The sequence below is a fragment of the Lagenorhynchus albirostris genome, chromosome 6, assembly GCF_949774975.1.
Source record: "Lagenorhynchus albirostris chromosome 6, mLagAlb1.1, whole genome shotgun sequence".
Taxonomy (NCBI): domain Eukaryota; kingdom Metazoa; phylum Chordata; class Mammalia; order Artiodactyla; family Delphinidae; genus Lagenorhynchus; species Lagenorhynchus albirostris.
In genome coordinates this window covers 37,857,708-37,879,576 of record NC_083100.1, presented here as the reverse complement: position 1 = coordinate 37,879,576, position 21,869 = coordinate 37,857,708, and the positions used below count along the sequence as shown (strand labels likewise).

At 40.6% G+C, this 21,869-nt stretch overlaps 1 protein-coding gene across 3 annotated transcripts in view; it reads right to left on the bottom strand.

Annotated features, from left to right (window-relative positions):
- Positions 1-19,354: 19,354 nt before the first annotated feature.
- SF3B1 (splicing factor 3b subunit 1) overlaps positions 19,355-21,869 on the bottom strand; it is a 63,948-nt gene continuing 61,433 nt past the window's right edge. For all 3 annotated transcript variants that reach the window (XM_060152391.1, XM_060152392.1, XM_060152393.1), the window contains one exon: positions 19,355-21,780. In XM_060152391.1, the coding sequence (XP_060008374.1) occupies positions 21,622-21,780 (159 nt within the window). In that variant the 3' untranslated portion in view covers positions 19,355-21,621. The remainder of the gene's footprint in view (positions 21,781-21,869) is intronic.

Below are 21,869 nucleotides of genomic sequence, written 5' to 3'. Positions count from 1 at the left end.
AGGCCAAAATAATGGGGTTTTACTTTATTTCACAGAATCAGAGAGTCTTACAGTGGAAAAGAAACTTCAATACTGCTTATTCCAACACACCCATTCAATAATCAGATCCCCTCCTGCAGCTCCACAATGAAGCTTTGCAGCAAAGCATACAGTGACAGGGAGAGCCCCACTTTCTGAAGGCAGCTCTGTTAGAAAGGGCTTCCTTATGCTGACACACAAATCTATTTCCCTGCAACTTCCTCCCACTTGTCCTACTATTACCCTTCTGGAACCAAACAGAACAAGTCTAATTCTTCCACATGGCAACTATTCTAGTATTTGGAGATAATTGTGATGGCCTCTCTCATCCTTCCCTGCCTCATATCCTCTAGACTACATCTCCAAACTTCTCATACCTTGCCATCTGTGTGGTGTGTATGTGTGTGTGTTTCCTGACTATGATCCACTTTGTCCACATTCCTCAAAGGGTGGGCCCACAGTGCTCTTGATTAGGGGTTGCAAATTCAGACACTCCCAGGGACCAGACCCTACTAAACGTAAATGTGTGGCTATGGCCCAGTATAAAGACATAAGGAGTGATAGGAGTTGGACTTAACCCCTGACATAAGGCTTTCATATTTAAAACTTGAAACCCATGTGCTGGCCAAATAATATTGGAGCATGTAAGCCATATTTGCCCTTCTGAGCCACCTGTTAGCTGACCAAAGTAAAGCTGACTGTCACCTCCCTGCTATGAAAGAGGCAGCTGGCATTATATTAAACTAGCTATTATATGTGTTTGTGCATATATATATATATATATACATATGTATATATAATATTATATGTTATAGGCATTAAGTTTTTATTTGTGTTTTGTATAGTTTATAGTATTTTCTATATAATAACTTTATACTATAATTATAATTTGTACATTATGCATTATATAATTTATATATTGTATAAATGTTGAATTTTACCTAAGCTCTGTAACCATGGAAAGCAACCTCCCCTCTTGTGGGAGGGACAAGATAGTAGTATGGAATTAAGAGATACAAATTGATATGTATAAAATAGATAAGAAATAAGGATATGTTGTATGGCACAGGGAATTATAGCACTATTTTGTAATAACTTTAAATGGAGTATAATCTGTAAAAATACTGAATCATTTCATTGTACCACATACCTGAAACTAATATAATGCTGTAAATCAACTATACTCCAATAAACAATTTTTTAATATATATATTTTTTTATGAAAAAGAAAAAAACCTCCCCTCTGTGTTCTGAAGAACAGTTTACTGCAAAGAACCACCTTTCCCCAATACGACGTCAATAAGACTCACATATGCCCTCCCTTGTTTACAAGGCCAAACATAGACCCCCAAAATTCCCTTTCTTTGCCTCATAAATGATTAGCTGAACTGCTCTTCCCAAATAAGTTTTGGTTAGGCTTCCCTTTTTCCTCCAGGGCCCCAAACTTTAGCCCTCCTCAGCCTGAGCCAGCATACAGCCCCTGCTAAGAAGAGACTGGCCTCAGAACATCCTCTGAACTGCTATCTGATCATGCTACCTCTCTTCTCACTCACCTACACCTGTTTCTTTGCTTACTTTTCTCTATAAAAGAAAAATCTTTTTGCCTGATTTTTGAGAAGCTTGCAGATCTCATGGTCAAAGCTTTCTCCCTATTGTAATATAGTAATCTCTTTCCCCTCCTGGCAATAATCCTTTTCAAATAAAGTGTCTCCTTCCTAAGTCTGGATTTGTTTTTTTATTTGACAATATACATATACTATGTTAGATATTAATAACACAGTAATATGATTATATTTGGTTGTCTAAGCTTGCATTCATTTTAGTGATAACCACAACACACTACTGAGTCACAGTGATTAAAATTCTAAATCTTTTCCCAATATATTACTGTTAAATCTGAGTTCACCTCTTACAAGTCTTCGTATCCGTTGATTTATTTCCTTTGGTGGGATATCTCATTACTTCTGGCTGGTCAAGACATTTTAGGATCCTAATTCTATAACATCACTGAGGTAAGTAGTTCCCTTTCATTTACTAAATTTGCCAAAGAGCCTTCAGTAGCTTCATTTGTGTCATCAATAAAACATGTTCATGATATAGAGCCAAAAACTTAGTCCTCAGGAACCTTTCTCCTGGTCCCTTTTATTAATAGTTTATTTAGAGTTAACTCTAATAGGGAAATAAATAGGTAACACATTAAATATGAAAAATCATTGGTACTTCCTTAAAGGAGAGGCACAAAGTAAGTATTTGCTGAGTGAATGGTTCAGGAAGAACCACATTTCAATGTAATATCCTTTGATTTAATTGAGCATTTTTATTAAGTTTTGTATTTGCGCATTAAATAAAATACCAGTGTAGACATGGAAAAAAACCATAACTGCATAACTAGCTCTGACCCACTCTTTAGTCTTCTGACTATGTGATAGTAGAACCAGTTTTTTAAAACTTCTATTCATTCATCCGACAAATATTTATTAATATTTATTGCATACCTACTGGTACCAGATACCATTTTAGGCACTGAGGATAAAGAAGTAAACCAAACTGAGTTCCTACCCTTGTTGAGCTCACATTCTAGTAGGGAACACATAATAAATAAGTCAGTCAACCAATAAATATGTAATATAATGTCAGCTTATAATAAGGGCCTTGTAGAAAAATAAAGCAGGTTCGCAGATAGAGAATGATGGAGGGAGGTGATACTTAAGACAGGGTGGTCAAGAGAAAGCTCTCTGAGGTGACATGTGAGCAGAGACCTGAATAGTAGGAGCAAAAATCCACACAAATACCCAAGAAGAGAGAATCCCAGGTCAAAAGAAAGGCAAGGGCAGGGGCCTGAGATGAAAACATGGTTGGCTTACTGGGGGGACAAAAAAGAAGGACATTGCAGCCACCCAGAGTGAGAAGGGATAGAAAATATGAGAGACAGGCAGGGCCCAGGTCACACAGAGCCCAGAAAGATATCGTAAGAACTTTGGATTTCATCAAAGATGATGGGAAGCCATTGGAGGACTGAGACCAGGAGTGTGACATGGCCTACTTTTCCTTTTGCAGGATCACTTCAGCTGTTATGTAGAGAATACACTGAATGTACTGTGAGGCACCAGAGAAGACATGATTTTTTTTTTCTTGGTGCCTTTCTTGTATCTCTTTTACAACCCATGTAAGGACATTTTTAGAGTTTTAAAATATTTTAGCACCAGTGAAATGGATGGGATTAGTCAAGCATCCAATCAAAGATGCATGAGCTTTAGAATAGTTGCTTCAAAAGTTATTGTAAATTTCACCCATCCATGAAATACGAAATGCTTAGGTTGAAAATTACTTCCAGCTGTTCATGAAGATATATGTACTACTAATGTAGTTCTGCGCATGTCAGAACTCTGGAGGCAAAGCTGGGGTTTGGCTCAACAATATTTCTTTTAAGAAAGTAGATGCCAAAGGCCACTTCAAAGAAAATTATATGGAAACTATAAGACCATCAAGACAGAGGTAAAGAAGCAAGAGGAAATAATGTAGTAAAACTCTTTGCATTTTAAATATCTTTGTTCGCTATTAACAGTAAAAATTACACTTACAAATGTATTACGTTAGAACTCCAATTTATGATCCTCGCTGCTAGTGATTACTCAAAATCCTCCACCATCCTCCACCTTCTACCTTGCTGACTGAACCCTGATTTGGTTCAGAGAAGCAATGTACCTAGGAGTCTCAGGTGGATCAAAATTGGCCTAAACTAATCATTATAATCTTTTCTTCCTCTTCTACCTTCCTATGCAAGTGGAGGGGCCATATGACCCACTTCCGGCCAATGAGGCATAGGCAGAAATCTGCTTGGGAGCATGGTGTGAGAAAGATTTGGCTTTCTGGATAAAAAAGTTTGGACATAGCTGGCCTCCCCTTTCCCTGCTTCTTCCTGCCTTGTATTTAGCCATGCTGACTACTATTTGATGTATTGCAATGATGAGGGAAGGCCAAGAGATTTATCAGGACAGTGGCCACCATCTTTAGCCACCAAAACACCACCAGATGCCTACTTCCAGACTTCCTGTTGAGTAAGAAATTGAAACTCAGAGTTCCCTAGTGGCCTAGTGGTTAGGATTCCGGGCTTTCACTGCTGTGGTCCAGGTTCAATCCCTGGTCATGGAGAACATCCTGCAAACCACACAGCCAAAAAAAAAAAAAAGAAATTGAAACTCATGTGTTTAAGCCTCTGTAAACTGGGTTTTCTGTTACTTGTGGCCAAATGAATTTTTAACTGAGACACTTTAAGTCACCAATATCCTAGGGAAATAAAATGCCCATTATTATGATGTAATCTAAAATGAACAAAGTATACCAGTCCAAGTTCAGTAATAATTGGGAAATATCGATGATACTATAAATCCCTTCAGGATATCATCAAGGAGCATCTATCCTGATCTTTCAGGTTTCTCTTAGATTTGTTTTGGTTTAATTTTTTTAAGTGTCTTTTGAGAAAGATAGCTAACTATAGGGAGAATTTGAATAGGGAGGGGGTGAGTACCTGGTGTAAAGGGATGGACAAACCCAAAAATGAACTTTCATCTGCTTTGACTAGGTCGCCAAGTTCAATTCCCAGGACTTTGACAGCAACTAGTCACATACCAGCCCCTCTAGATGCTTGGAATTCCGAGTCTGATTCTAGATTTGTGAAGAAAGAACCTCCAGGACACAGATGTCCACTTTGATTAGCTCGGAACTAGGATGAAGCAGCACAGAAATCTTCTGAATAAAAAACATATGTTACATATAGTCTACTACTGTCACTTGTGCCAAGTGAATAAATAATACTCAAGAAGGATTCTAGTGGACATGTGGTTTATTAGCATTTGATTCCTTTTACCTGGTTGATGTGGAAAGTGAAGAGGTGTGCCCTGGTTCAAGACTGCCTTTTCCTCTTTTTTTCTTTTCTTTCTTTTTTTTTTTTTTTTTTGGTGGCATCTGTAAAGCATTTCACTTTCTAACTGTGGATCACACAGTGCTTTCATGGCTCATATTACTGCCTTCAACTTTGAGCCCCTCTTTCCACCTCCACTCTTAAATGAGAAATAAAAGAAAATGAAAAAGGAAGTCAGTTGGAATTTATTTTCCTCTCTCTGTAGCAGATGTTAAACTCAAACTTTTAAAACGAAGGAATATTAAAAGAGGCCTCTTTTTATCCCAGAGCAACTGCCCCCACATCCTAAGTCCCAGCCTCAGGAGGAAGCCTCGCCAATGTGATTTTTTATCCAGGGTGCAGACAGAGGCCTGGAGCGTGGGCTAGCTCAGCCCCTTTCCTATCGTGGGCCTTGGGTGAGATTTTGAATCTCTCTGGGTCTCAGTTTACTCATCTGAGGGGGGTTGGATGAAAGAATCTCTGAAATTATTCCAACTCCTAAGAGTCAATGAATTTTCTCAAAAATTCGAATATAAAACCACTGACCAGGGCTTCGCTGGTGGCACAGTGGTTAAGAATCACCTGTCAATGCAGGGGACACAGGTTCGGGCCCTGGTCTGGGAAGATCCCACATGCTGCAGAGCAAAAAGGCCCCTGTGCCACAACTCCTGAGCCTGCGTGCCACAGCTACTGAGCCCAAGTGCCACAACTACTGAAGCCCACATGCCTAGAGCCCGTGCTCCACAACAAGAGAAGCCACCGCAATGAGAAGCCCGTGCACCGCAACAAAGAGTAGCCCCCATTCACCACAACTAGAGAAAGCCCACGCAGCAGTGAAGACCCAATGCAGCCAAAAATAAAGTGAATTAAATAAATTAAATAAAAAAACAACACTGACCATCCCTATGAGAAAAGTCACTTTCCCTCTTTTTTCCAGTTCCTTTTCTCAATAACCAGGAATCATCTCATTAATTTGATTTTACGAGGGGTTTGTTGCTAATCTCAGTCACGTGGGGTGAAAGCTCTCTATTAAAGTAGATGTTTGAGAAGCTGCCCCTTTAATTCAGAGATGTAGTTTTCATCTGTTTAGAGAGCTTCACATGACAAATATCAGTACTTCTCCTCTGCTTCAGTATTTTTGATGTGAGAGCTATTTTTTGTTCATGCCTGATCATAGCACCTGTATGCTATTAAAATTTTCTCTCTTCCCGGAACCTCTCTTTCTCTCCCCCACCCCCATATACATGCACACGTGTTATGATCCTTCTAGTTAATTCAGTTTTCCAAACTGAGGTCAAAAATCTTTTGACTTCCATCCTGCCTAGTAGCTCCATCCGATTCACTAGTATCCATTCTGTTTTCTTTATTCACAGTCTGATAAACATCATTCCCTTGCATCCCTCAGACTATAGATCTTTACAGATGGAAGTTCTTGAGTGTGCCTTTCTAGACAACCTAGCCAGATGCTTCCTATAACAGTGGGGGGGGGGGAAATGATGGGTTAAAAAGAACTTGCTTTGCTCTTTCTCCTTAAAGACTAGAATTGTAAGCGTGAGCTCTTTTGCATACAGTCATGGCCCCCATAGTAGAGGATGGTAAGAAAAAGCAAGATTCATGTTCACACAGTTCCTCTTCTTTTCAACTCAAGGAAATGCCCGAGGCCAATTCACTTAAGACTTATTTAAATTTTATAGCTCGTTTTTACAGCATCCTGAGCCTCTGATTCTGCCCAATTTTGTCATATTTCAACAAATGAAAGGTGATTTTGCTGTTAAGCTGCCTCAAGAACAGAAACATTTGCTCAAGAGAAATACAAGAAGCCAAGGAACTTAGGCTGGGTTCATACTTCTCATTGTTATCACCCAAGAACATCTAGCATGCTCTTTCTCTTCTTCCCTGTGGAGAAGCTTGAAGCTTCAAGGCCCAACTCAGAGCCACATGGTTTTCATTTCCTGGCCCCCTCCCTCGGGCTCTGCAACATCCGCAGCACACACAAAGGCCCCATCCTCTGTTTGCAGACTCAGGACATCGTCACTTGTACATTTTTCACAGAAGCAAATGAAGCATAAAAAGTCCATACTCTGCATACATATCAGCCCACATAATAAATGGCTGCCTGCTGGCCCCATTCGTTCCCTCGATTTGTACCAACGCTTACGTTTGTTCAGAACTTGACAGCTTACAAAGCACTTTCACATTCATTAATCTCACAGAGTCCTCGCCATAAGCCTGAGAGAAGTGTACACCTTTCTCTTCATGTTACAGATGGCAAATGACTGTGTGAAGAGGTGAGGTGACTGGCCAAGGTCACACAAGTCAGGAGCAGAGCCAGGACTCAAACCCAGCCTCTGACCCTGAGTCCAGAGATCATTTTTCTCCCCAACAGCTATAACCTATGCAATGTTCTCTCTTGTTAGATTGGAGACATACATGAATGAGGGCCTGACTGGGCAATGCTGGGTTCCAGAAAAGGCTGTCTGGAAAATGCAGTATGAAGAGGTGCTAAGAACCCGGGCTGTGGAGCCAAACAGCCTAGGTGTGAGCTCTGCCTTCTAATAATTCCAGGGGGCTTGTTCACATGGTACTTCATGTGAATGGAGTTCCTAGAGGTCTTCAGTGCAGCTATCCTGGGAATTACTTGGCCTCCCTGTGACTCTGTAGTCCCAGCTGACAAATGGGCATAATAATACTTCCAAGGCTGTTGTGGCAATGGAATAAAATAAGGCTTGGCCTGGCCCAACAGAAGACACCCCAAGATCCCCTGTTCCCCTGGAAGAATATTCCCCTGATCAGCATCTCCTTGGGTATGTCTCCACCCATATCCCTTTCTGTGTAAATGTTTGCCTCCAGTAAAAGCCTTCCCCTTGGGCTTCCCTGGTGGTGCAGTGGTTAAGAATCCGCCCGCCAATGCAGGGGACATGGGTTCGAGCCCTGGTCCGGGAAGATCCCACATGCTGCGGAGCAACTAAACCCGTACACCACAACTACTGAGCCTGTGCTCTAGAGCCCTTATGCCACAACTACTGAAGCCCGTGTGCCTAGAGCCCATGCTCCACAACAAGAGAAGCCATCGCAATGAGAAGCCCGTGCACTGCAATGAAGACTAGCCCCCACTCACCGCAACTAGAGAAAGCCCGTACTCAGCAACAAAAGACCCAACGCAGCCTAAATAAATAAATAATGTAATAATAATAATAAAAAAAAGCCTTCCCCTTATATCCTCCACACTGTCTACTGCTTCCATGGCTGGGCCACCCCATGATCCCCATCATAACAGTCTACCACGTACTGAAGACAGCACTGAGCCAGACACTGTGCTAAACCTGAATACGCATGCCCTCCCTTAATCCCATGTTTCAGGATCTCCCCTGTCCCATCACTAAACTAGGCCCCACTGATGAATGAGCATGATGAGCTGTTCCAGGGGAGTCTGGATGAGATGATTCTCATCCAGGTTCTGCCAGTAATAATCTAGATGACCAACAGGGCCAGGATTTCCCCTCTCTGAGTCTCATCTAACTCTTCTAGTAGGAGAGGTTTCCTAATACCTGTCCTGTCCCTTAAGAGAATGGCTGTCTTCTACAAACAGTATGAACCATGAAAGCCAATGTAAGAGCCTCTGAGTTATTATGAAAAGAAATGGCCAGGCAGGCTTCCCTGGTGGCGCAGTGGTTGAGAGTCCACCTGCCGATGCAGGAGACACGGGTTCGTGCCCCGGTCCGGGAAGATCCCACGTGCCGCGGAGAGGCTGGGCCCGTGAGCCATGGCCGCTGAGCCTGAGCGTCTGGAGCCTGTGCTCCACAGCGGGAGAGGCCACAACAGTGAGAGGCCCGCATACCGCAAAAAAAAAAAAAGGCCAGGCTCTTATTACTTGCCAAGAGCCCAGCTTTCAAATCTGCCTCCAAGAAGTACAAACAGAACTTAGCAGACAGGGATGGGGAAGAGGTCTAACTACCAACATAATAAAAAATTGGGAAGCTCCAATTAACAAAGGTACTACAGCGATGCTGGAAAGAGGGACATGAGGGAATTAGAGCTGAACTACACAGGATTTCTAGACTAAAAGGGAGAAGGACAGCAGAGGACCTTAGGGTACACGGCCAATTTCTTTTGTATTCCTAGTTTCAAGCTGACCTGTGGACTGAGTATCAACTTTCTGACAACCAGACCCAGCCCACCTGCATGTTTCTTACCTGTGCACACCCATCTGGCAACCACATGGAATCTCGCTCCTTTTATTTCCCCCACTCTGCTTTTCATGATTTTAAATAACAGAACATTAACAGAGTCCCTGAATTTAGACCTAGGGTGATCACGTTTCTGAATGCCAATTCCTCACCTTGTGTATTTATGGGACAACTAGATGTGAGATACAACTCAGAAACTCCCCTGGAGAACTTACATGTGATCAGGCCAGAGATGCTTGTTCAGTTCCACACGTTTGCTGGGCACCTGCCTGGCCCTGTACTGGGCACTAGACATGAAAAGGCCCTGTACCGGGCACTAGACATAAAAAGGCCCTGTACCGGGCACTAGACATAAAAAGTACGTGAGGCATGAGACTGGCCCCCATGCCATGATGGGTGGGGGAGGGATGATTTAGGCTCCGGCTATTTGCTTTAGTTATTACTTCAATTGCTTTCATTGTTTGTTTTCTTCTTTACTTTATGTCTTTTTTTCCCAAGGCAGGGAAAGGGAAGGTAACCCCAGCATCTGGTAATAATTTGCAAATCTTGACATTCTCCCTAAGACCAACTGGAAATATCTCATGCTCTAGCATCATTTTACAAGTCACTAGCAAAAAAATAAGCACCTATCTTTTTAAAGATTTTGTAATTATGAAATAATAGAAAATAAATATATTGACCTTTGCCCCCAGATCCTGACACAGAATCCTAAATCTCTTGGAATTTCCTGGGTGAAAGAAGGCAAAGCTTGGAGGGCTCCTGGATGGGTGATGGTCACCAGAAAAGTCAGCCATGGTTAGAAGCTTGGAAATTTCAGCCGCATCTCTTATCCTCTAGGAATGGGAGAGAGACTAGAAATGCAGTTAATGGTTGATCATGCCCGTGTGATGGAACCTCCATAAAAATCCCAAATGTAAGTGGGGTTCGGGAAGCTTCCAGGCTGGTGACACATGGTGTTAGGAGAGTGGTGCACTCAGAGGGAGCATGGTAGCTCTGCACCTCTTCCACCTGGATGTTCATCTAGATCCTCTATCATACCCTTTTATAACAAACCAGTAAATGTAATTGTTTCCCTGAATTCTGTGAGCCATTCTACCAAATTATCAAACCCAAGGAGGGGGTCATGGGAACAAAAATTTATAGCCAGTCGGTCAGAAATACAGGTGACAACATGAGACTTGAGATTGGCACCTGAAGTTGGGAGCATGGCATCAGTCTTGTGGGGACTGAGCTCTTAACCTGTGAGATTTGATGCTATCTCCAGGTAGACAATGTCAGCATTGAATTTATAGGACACCCAGTTGGTGTCATAGAGAATTGCTTGGGGGCAGGGAAAAAAACCCACACACATTTGGTGACCAAAAGTATCAGAAGTGAAGTGCTCTGTGTGAGTGGTAAAAGGGAAACACATATGAGGAAGAGAGTTTTTCCTACTCAGTAATAAAACGAGGGAGATGATTATTTGCATTAAAAATAAATTATTTTTTCTTTTAAAAAAAAACCCTGTACGGCTTCCCTGGTGGCGCAGTGGTTGGGAGTCCGCCTGCCGATGCAGGGGACGTGGATTCGTGCCCCGGTCCGGGAGGATCCCGCGTGCCGCGGAGTGGCTGGGCCCGTGAGCCATGGCCGCTGAGCCTGCGCGTCCGGTTGCCGCAGTGGTGAGAGGCCCGCGTACAGCAAAAGAAAAAAAAACTGTAAATTATTTATATTGCCTTCAAGGAATATTATTAATAAAAGCCAGTCTTTACCTTGAAGTCTTTATTCCACAGTGAGGTTTGTCCACTATCATGGGCTAGTTCCTGCTGAAAGTTGTTAAAACGTCTGGCTCCAAAATTTTGTAAGCTACCAGTTGAAGGGCCAGCCTTTGTTTTCATGGTCTCTGCTGCCCCCTGTCAGAAGCTAGGGATGTTACAGGAAATAGAATTTTTTGAACAAAGGTTTTCTCAATCACACGATAAAATAGGATATGCCCATGCCTTGTGAATTAAGACCAAAGAATTATTTGCTTTAAAATGCACCTGCTTGCTTTGCTCTCTAGAAGTTCTTTCACAACAGTAATAATAATCACAGCAGTAATAATCTGTCTGAAATAATTTGGGGTGGTTGTCACTAATGGAGTCCCTCAGCCTGTGGGCACTGAGTAGCAGACAGGTGCTGGGCCCAGTCCACAGGCTCACGCCTTTCACAGACCACTGGGGAAGACACACGAGTGAACGGACAACTTCAACACGGAGTGAGGAGAGGTGTGTGGGTACCAGGTGCTGAGGAAGCACACCGAGGCAGCACCTTAGCCAGTGGGTTCCAAACAAAGTAAAAGGACCCATTCTCAAAGAAAGAGCAGGAGCCAGCCAAGAGAAGAAGAAAGCAAAGGGCTTTTCCAGATAGTGGCAACTGTGTCTGCCAGGGCAGGGAAGCCTAGAAGAGGGTGGCAAGTTCAGGCCACAGCAAGAAAGGAACTGAATTATGTGATGAGCTTACTCCCAGCAGCCCAGCTGTCACTCCTCTGCCTGATGACTGCTGGCTGTGAAGCCACTTTATCTCATTGCCTCAGAGCATGGCTGGGTCAGAGCTCAAGACAAAGGAGAGCAAGAGGGATTCCCAAGGAGGTCAGTTGAGCAGGATATCCAACCAGCATCTGCCTTGTGTTCTGCATGCATTTGATTTACATCCACAAGAGGTGAAATATTCTGTTAGCTAGCTAAGGACACTGTCTCAAGACTTGAGTCGGGAAAGGAAGCCATTCAATTGTCAATAAAGACTTGCACATGATCAGAGATACTGTTCGCAAGACAACCGAAAGCAAAACCAAGGGAAAAAAAAAAAAAAAAACAGTGATCATCTATGGGATTTGAAAACAACCTATGGGAGACACTTAAAATTTAATGCTCATTTCCGCTATTTCCTTTCAGTGCTGGGCATATTGCTTCACCTTGTGAAAGCAGTTTTGTCTTTGTCAGAATACACACGTACCAAGGCATTAATCATTTACAGTTTTCCATTATTTATCTCATTTCCATTTAGTGCATCATCTTTCAGTGAGTCATATGTTTTCCCTTTGAGAAGTCTTTTGGCAAAATTTTTCCATTATTCTTTCCTTTTCCTTTAGTTTACTCTCTATCAAATATTAAATATACATTTATTTCTATACTCTTTAATGATGTTTTCCATTCTCCTGGTCTCCTAATGACTTATTTTACTTTATTGGTCCTAAAGGATTTTGGTGAAAAAAATGATACCCTTCCCCCAAAAAAATGTATTTCTCATTAGTCTAGAAGAACAGGGTCAAAAACTAATTTCAATAGTTAAAATCATTAAAAATAACACTGAATGGGAATGTAAAATGTAAAACAGCATGGACGTTTCTAAAAATAGAAATACCATATGACCCCACAATTCCACTCCTGGGTATATATCGGAAAAATAACAAAAACACTAATTCAAAAAGATAAATGCACCACAATGTTCATAGCAGCATTATTTACAATAGCCAAGACATAGAAGCAACCTAAGTGTCCAACAACAAATGAATGGATAAAGATGTGAGATGTACACACACACGCACACGCACACATAAACACACAGTGGAATACTATTCAGCTATAAAAAATAACAAAATTTTGCCATTAGCAGCAACATGGATGGACTTAGAGGGCATTATGCTAAGTGAAGTAAGTCAAACAGAGAAAGACAAATACTGTTTGACATCACTTATATGTGGAATCTAAAAAATACAACAAACTAGTGAATATAACAAAAAAGAAGCAGACTCACAGATATAGAGAACCAACTAGTGGTTACCAGTGGTGGGGGGAGAGAAGCAATATAGGGGTGGGGGAGTGGGAGGTACAAACTATTGGGTGTTAGATAGGCTCAAGGATGTACTGCACAACACGGGGAATACAGCAAATAATTGTATTTAAAATTTTTAAATTAAAAAGAAAACAAACACTGAATACATGCACCAGTGGAGAGAGCACCAGCTTGGGGTCAGACCAGCCATGGTTCAAAAGATAGCACTACCACTAAACCTCTCTGACCTTTAATTTTCTCCTCTGAACAACTGGCATAATAAATACCTACTTCATAAGGCTGTTGTGAGAAACAAATGAAGAAACTGATGCTAAAGCACTTTGGAAATTATGAAATATTAATCAAATGTAAGGCTTGTATAATTGTTTATTCAATAAATGCAGGTTTCATAATTTTTCCTTTGAACACCAAGGTTCTAATCATGACAACATTCTTTATTTGCCCATGTCTCACTGTTTTAGGACCTTGCCAAGATCAGGAATGATTTCCTTCTCTCTTCTAGGCCCCAGCTAATTAATTCTTGTTAAAACTAGCACGACAAAAATTTCAGCACATAAGAAAACAGCATTGCATTCAAAAAGAATTTTCCTTCATTTTTTTTTAATCCAAAGTAATATTAAGTAGTAATTACTATCCATCCCTTTTCAGGCCACTTTTTTGTTTTGCAGAAGTCCAAATTGTTTGGGACTCTTTAAGACAGATAACTCTGGTAGGCCATGGCAAACATCCATGGACTAGACTCAGTAACTGCAATAAAGGGATTAAGTAGCTTGATCCCCTTTAATAATATTTCTTGGGCAGAGATGATTGATACCATTAACAGCTAATTACAAACTTATTTTTCTTATTAGAGCAAGAAGAGGCTATTTTTTTCCTCTAAGAAAAATACTAAAAAGTAGGATCCATGTATAATTTCAAGGTGGAGACAGAGAAATATTAAAATTTGCAGAGCATTAACTGCTTCTGTTTCCTTACCCTGTTATGACATGTGTACATGATCTTGTGGGGTGGCTGGCTAGAGCACCTCAGTGCCCCGCTCCAGGAATAACAGTGACAGCTCATCAATCCCAACTCTCCTGTGGAAAATGTCCAGGAAGCCGCTCAACATGCAAGTCAAATTAGCCACAGTCTTTCGGAAGGTTCACTATTAATCCTTTCTGCCTGAAAGATACAGAATATTCTATTTTGTGGTATAAAAAATCATTTTTCTAACACCCTCCAGACCCCTAAAGATTGGACATCTAGAGAAAGTAGCAAGCAAGTAAGCAACTGAAAAACATGAAACCAGCTTGTAACAATTCCTTCCACAACTGGCCAATTTCTTCTGCAGTGGTTGGCTAGCGATGAGACAGCGACCTGCAGGGCCACAGTGTCACAGTAAAGGAGGTGGGAGAAAGGTGTTGGGTGGGGTCTTTGATTTAATCAGTCTAAGTGTCTTCTTTGAACTAACTCTGCCCTGAGAATGTTTCTTGGACAAACTCTACATACATCTATGCTGTAGATCCAGGAAGTGAACCAGGAATATTGATCTTCCTGCAGCAGAGTTCAAATTTATGCCATTTCCCTACTTGAAAACCTTCAGTAAATATTTGGTGAATAAATGAATATTGAATAGTCAGTGGTTACCCACTGCCTATAAAGTTTAAAGAACGGCCTTGGAAGTTCTCCCTAAACTGAAATAAAATTCACCTCATTCATTCATTTGTTCAATAAATATGTATTGGGTACCTGGTAAGGAAGGAACTATACTTGGTGCTGCAGACATTATCAGATACTGGCCCAAACCTCTTGGGGCTACATCTGATCTTCCACTATTTCATATCACTAGAGCCGTCCACTGGCCCACACTTTCTTCAACACAACCCAAACTTCCACTACTTTGTTAAACCTTTTCATCCTTCCTTCCAACACCATATGTGCAATTTTAACTTCTCCTCAAATTTAAGGTCAAGCACTCCTCTCTCTCCCACATGAAGGAAGCTCTGTCCTCTGAACACACTGAGAACTTGATGGGCAGCTTTGTTTTGGCATTATCTTCTCTATTACCATTATGTCAATATTTTCTTCACCATCTTTAAGGGAAGGACCTTTTCAACTATGTTTAAAGCAGCTGGCCTTGTAATAGTTGGCACTTAGTAAATGTTTGTCAAATGAATGAATGAATGAGTGAACTCGTGACTTAAGTTAGATACTTCTTTTACACCGCTGAGAATACATTTCTCAAATCCCCTTAAATCCATGCTTTCATAAACTTAAAAACCAAATAGGTCATTTGTTCAAGGTTATTTAATGCAATGAATATATAAAAATGCCCATCAGAAAATGAAAATGTATTGCATTGCATATCTCATCAGTTAAGTATCTGAGGCAGAAGCATGTCACCGTCTCCAAAGAATTAAAATTTGAGAAGTGGAGTGTGATTCTAACCACTGAGTGACACCAGTTCCTTCTAAAATGATTTGAAGATTTGAACAGTAAACCTATGCTTTCAGGTCTTCAACTGCACTCAGGCCAATACCCTAATCCTCTCGCTTTTTCTGCTGCACCTGAGATCAATCCAACCAAATACCTTCGCCACCCACCTGGGCTGTTGAGCAATGCTAGAGAACATTCTGCAATTCCGTGGGGCTATCAGTTAAATCCTAAAGGTCTCCATTCTCCCTCAAGTGTTCTCCAAAGTCTTCTCCTCAAGATACCTACCAATCTCCATCCCCTCCAATTTTAGCAATGACAAAAGAGGTCTCCTCCCTCATGATAATAAAAATAATAAATTATATCAACAGCTGTTACATTTATTAAGCACTATGCTTAGGCATTTTACCTTAAAGGCATTATCTCAGTTAATTTTCACAAGGTCCACCACTTATTGAACAGGTACTATTATCATCCCCTTTCTACAAATTAGGAAACTGAATTTGGGAAACTGAAGCATAGAGAGGTCAAATAACTTGCCCAAAGTCATAGAGCCACTAAGTATCATATCCAGGTTATAAATCCAAGTCCCAGTATAAACTTCAGAGCCAACTGTAAATCTGTACTATGTTGATTCCCTGTTCTACTTTTCCCATAGAATATGGTAAAGGTAGCAAGAGGATTCTCAACAGGCTGTCTGGCTCTTGTGCCAGTCCAGCTCATATGGGCCTCTAGAGGGAGCCTCCATCCATCTCTTCAGGTCAAGATTCTCCTACAATGTCAACCAGTAAGTAGGAGAAGCAATGTGGATATACACCTATTACATTGACCTAACCGGCTTGTCGTAGTCAGTTTATGTCGTTCTAGCAGAATATCATAGACTGGGTGGCTTAAACAACCAACATTTGTTCCTCACAGTTCTAGAGACTAGGAAGTTCAAGATCAAGGTGTGAGCAAGTTTCAGTGTCTGGTGAGGGCATGCCTGCTTCCTAGTTTACAGATAACCATTTTCTCATTGCATCCTGACAAGACAGAGAGAGGGTCAGCTCTCATATCCCTTATTTTTTATTTTTTTAATTTATTTTATTGAAGTAGTTTATTTACAATGTTAATTTCTACCGTACAGCAAAGTGATTCAGATATATATATACCCATACACACATATTCTTTTCCATTACGGTTTATCACAGGATATTGAATATAGTTCCCTGTGCTACACAGTAGGACCTTGTTGTTTACCCATTTTGTATATAATAGTTTGCATCTGCTAAACCCAAACTCCCAATCCATCCCTCCCCACCTCCTCCCGCTTGGCAACAAGTCTGTTGTCTGTGTCTGTAAGTCTGTCTCTGTTTCGTAGATAAGTTCATTTGTGTCATCATATCCCTTCTTATAAGAACACTAATCCCATTAATGAGGGCTCCACCCTCATGACCTATTTACCTCCCAAAGGCCCATCTTCTAATACCATCACATTAGGGATCAGGGTTTTAACACATGAATTTGGGGGGACACATTCAGTCCATAGCACAGCCTTATTAGAAAAAGCAATTCTCTACCATAAAAAACAAACATTTCTCCTCCTTTCATTCCCTCCCTTTTGATTTCACCCACGTTTCAGCAAGGTACCATCGTGGGGTTGTTCTGATCACCTCTTGGCTATCTGTGTCTATAGGCCAACTTGCTTTCATACCTATAATAGGAACTTTCGCCCTTATTTCCATATCATTACCACATCAGGAATGGAGTGGTACCCTAGACTATGGCTTCTCAAACTTTAATGTACATGTAAATCACCTCAGGATCTTACTAAAATGCAGATCCTTTCAGGAGGTCTGGGGTAGAGTCTGTATTTCTAAAAACTCCAAGGGACACTGATACTTCTGATCTCCAGACTACACTTTCAGTAGCAATGACCTAGACATCTGGCATCTGAAGTCTTCCCTTGGTGACCATATTGGAGCTAACTGATTTTCTTCCCAAGTGTGTAGATTATGCTTCAGTGATCAAAAACTATACAGAGCACCCAGTTGCATATTACACAGTGTACACATTATATACTACAGACACCAGTTGTTAAACTTCACCAGGTTTTAAAATTTGGGGGCTTTGAATTTTTTGTAAGTCTGATTTTCCTTACTATGTCTACTTGTTTCTAAAATAGCAGTAAAACTACTTCTAGGGCTTCCCTGGTGGCGCAGTGGTTGAGAGTCCGCCTGCCGATGCAGGGGACGCAGGTTCGTGCCCCGGTCCAGGAAGATCCCACATGCCGCGGAGCGGCTGGGCCCGTGAGCCATGGCCGCCGAGCCTGCGCGTCCGGAGCCTGTGCTCCGCAACGGGAGGGGCCCCAACAGTGAGAGGCCCGCGGACCGCAAAAAAAACCAAAACAAAACAAAAAAAAAACTACTTCTATATTTCGATGCTCTGATACGCCATGGACAAACTTTTCATGCCTACATCCCACCACATCGCTGTCTTCCTTATGGACTCAGGGAAAGATGTTTCGCTTCCTGTCCAAGAAAATTCCTCCATCTGTGCCCTGACTTCCAACTCATCAGAAACTCATTCAGTTACCTGTTTTCTTTTGCTAACCAGCCTCCTTTTTATCTGGTCCCAAATTTCTCTGCAGTAATACTGACAGAAAATTGTTTCATGAAATTACATTATTTAAAAAAGGAGAGCAAATGCAGCAAAATTTTAACTACTCAATTTATGTGGATATACAGGTGTTCATTGTACTATTCTTTCAACTTTTCTCAATATTTGTAAATTTTTAAGCTTGGCGGGGAGTTAGATACAGGAACAATTAACAATTTCTCCTATTTGTTTTTTCCTAGCACAAAGATACTCCACGATAACACAAATTCCCTCCAAAGCCTGTTGCCCATTAAAAATTTCCTTCCACAAAAAACAAATTTACTTCCAAAAAAATTTAACAAGTCTATTGTCTAACCTGACATGCAAGCATGTCCTTTTATAATCTTTTTGTATTATAAAATGATAAAACTGTTAAGAATAAATTTTTAAAACTTAGCTTTTCTAGCACGAACACTAGAAACGTCATTGACCTACTCTCTCGCATTTACTAAATCTTCATGACCGCATCGCAAATCTAAATTCACCATGAGTCACCTTACATTCCACAGTTTCCTATCCACATTTTCTTAACAAGAAGAACCAAGGGTCTCCTGCCTGCCCTCCTCCTCCAGCCATACCACACACCCCACCTCTCACAGGTGATAACCAGGGCGCTGAACAACTGCATTCAAAGTAGAGCACCGAGAAGCTGACGCTCCTGCCCCAGTGCTGTGCACCTGGCTCCAACTCGGCCACAAGATGCGCTGAGGACCAGAAAGCAGTCCACGTTTTACATGTTTTCAGCTTCTTGGTCCCAGGTCTGATGCGGAGATTTGCCCAAGGTAGGTGTTTAAGTATTTGTGAAATACTAAATCTAGTTCCTTCCTAGGTAACTGCTGCCGAAAATGAAACACTTTTTACATCATGCTTTGTTGTTTACCAGACATATTTGAGTCCTGCTTAAACAAGTTTCAAAATGGTTTTCAAGCTAGGGAGATTTTGTCCTCCAGAGTACATGAGACAATATCTGGAGGCATTTTGGGTCATCACTACTGGGGTGGGAGTGCTATTAGCATCTACTGGGTAGTCAGGGATGCTACTCAACATCCTACAATGCCCAGGACAGTGACCCACGATGAAGATGTGTCTGGCCCAAAATGTCAATAATGCCAAGGTTGAAAACCCCTGTGACAGCTGTAGTTCCTGCTTTATGTAACCTTGTGGGATTTAAGAAGCATTGAACACCAAAGAACCCAACAACTGAGCCTACATGACTGCAATTGTCTTCTTCAGTTTCTTTTAAAGAAAAAGTTCTTCGGTTTTTCCATACTAAGTTCCCATATTTGGAAAACCACCCAAAGAGCTCAATATTATTAAAATGGCACAACCACAACAGAGTGTAGTACAGGAACAATACAAAGTCAACTAAGATTAAAAACTGCTCTAAGACTTTAGATATAAGAAGTTTTATTCATCTGGTGGTACTTGATGCTCACAGGGCACCATACAACAAATTTAAAAAATACAATAAGAAAAAAATTGAACAGCCAAAGAGATCATTTCCATTAGAGGGCCCACAGAAAAACCAGCAAAAGCCCACAGAAAGACCCACCTACTGTCCCCTTAAGAACATTAATTTCTTCCTGCTTAAGTCTGGCTTTAAGAAACACCAAAGGAAAGTGCGAAAGAAAAAGTCTTTGAAAGATAGTTAAAACTTCACATAGCGTCTTTCACATGAGTACCTCACAAAATGCTTTCCTTATTCAAGTAAGTATGTAAAATAATCCAAACATTTGTGAGCCTCGATTTGGTCCCAACTTTCAAGATCGTAGGCCTCAGTATTTGCCTCACCTCTCTGTCCTCAAATTTGTATCAGTAAAAAGTCACTTACAGGTAAAGCCTCCTTTGCTCCACACTGCCACTACAAAGCACAGATGTTTTACATAAAGAGCAAGGGCCCAAGCAAATTCAAGTTATACAAGTACCTGAAGCGAAAATGTAACTAAATTTCCCCAAGACTGGTTTAAAACCAAATTTTCCCTTTGAAATCCATTGTATTCAATTTTCATGATTAGTAATTACTGAAGGTCATCTGACATCGAATACAGAGAAAAGCAAGATTTAAAGTTGTATGGGGGCTATTATTACAAAAACTTCTAAAAAGATAATTTTGGAAATTTAGTACACATTACCATGTTGTCACAAAGTTATGTCACACAAGAAACGAGTTACAAATTCTGCCTGGAGGGTCAGCTAATGCTCAATATCAATTCTGTACAAGTGAGCCAATTATAAGCTGTTTCTCAAGTAAGCCTCCACAACAGGGAGCCCTAAGTATTAACAGTTCAATCAATAAACCTCCTAGTCTCAGTATATTGGTTTTACTTACTGTGGCAGAGTCATCCTATGCTTAGGCTGCTGCAGAAGCTCATTTCCCATTAGACTGCACAGAAGTATTCAATACTATTACATAAGGAGACAAAATAAAACAGCTATGGGAAGTGAAGGACTAAGAAATTTTTAGCCAGAAAATTAGGGAAAACTGAAGATATACTTTATTATATATAAAACATTACTGCCTTAATGCTTGGTTCCTCTAGATTTAAATGGCATTTCAGTTTATGCTTGACACCTACAGATCAATTCATTATCTGATTACTAAATGCAAAACTAAGCAAACCTAGACATTTCAGCTGCTACCATTGTATAATATCAGTACATAACTAATCTGTAACTAGATGTCTCCCCTTTTCCATTATACTGCATTTCTTAAGGGCAAGGGGCATGTCAAAAGCACCTTTGCATCCCTACAACTAAGCACACTGGCTGGTATACAGTAGGTGCTTAACAGGTATTTACTAAATATATTGTTGAATAGTGGCTTATGACATGGGAAAAGAGCCCAAAGATTGTCTTATTCTAACTAGCATTACTTAAGTAGTAGCCTCACTCCCAATAGGTACAAGGCAGTTTTAAAGTAAAGACACTTTCCCCACGTTCTACACAGAATCATCAAGAGTTGGATATGACTTGAATCACTTCCCTTAAGCATGTTCATAAAGCATTTTGAGAAATCAAGAGATGAAAGGCGCTATGTAAGTGCAAAATAATATTATTCAAGACAGTTCAGCAAAGATGCTATAGTTTCTATGGTGATGGAAGGGTTGTACTAGTTTGAGGTGAACACCCCCAAAGCTACTCTTCTCAATGTCATTATCAACAGAACAATGGAATTTTGACAAAGATGCCATCACTTTATATCACTTGTATTCTGCTACTTTCTATAAACCAGGTGACAGAAAATGATATAAAGCCACTTATTCTACACAAACCAGTACTTTATCAAAGTTCCGTATTTTACAAGTCATGTTCAAAAAACACACACAAGTTAGCATTTTGTACACAAATGTTTATTTCTCAATTAAACATTCCCTTTAAACACAAGGAATGAATTCTAAATCTTCATAAAGATGAATTAAAAATGAAAGCCCTCCAGAATAGTGTGTGCAATCACTGTGTTCTTGGTCACTACTGGCGTTTACTGTTTAACATCAAAAACAAAGACAGGTTATTTAAAAATCATGCTACTGGATTTCTAGCTCTTCCTCTATGACCAGTTCTATGCTGATCTGCAATGTTTAAAAGTTTACATCACCAAATCGAAGCAAGTTTAAGGTGTGAAACAGCTGTGCATTAAACACAAAATAAACAATAAAGTTACAAGATATAGTCAAGTTCATAACGAATATAGGTGTTCTTATCATCATTGTAGATTCTTGGATAATGTGCTATGAGAGCATCCTGTGAACCAATGTAGATGGAGTTGTAAATTTTCCAATACACATCTCTGACTTTCCGGGCTGGGTGAAACAAACCCTAGAATAATTAAAAGGCTACATTACTTCAAGAAATACACAACCTTAACACAACTAACAAACCATAAAGATATGGTTGCAAGCATTTCC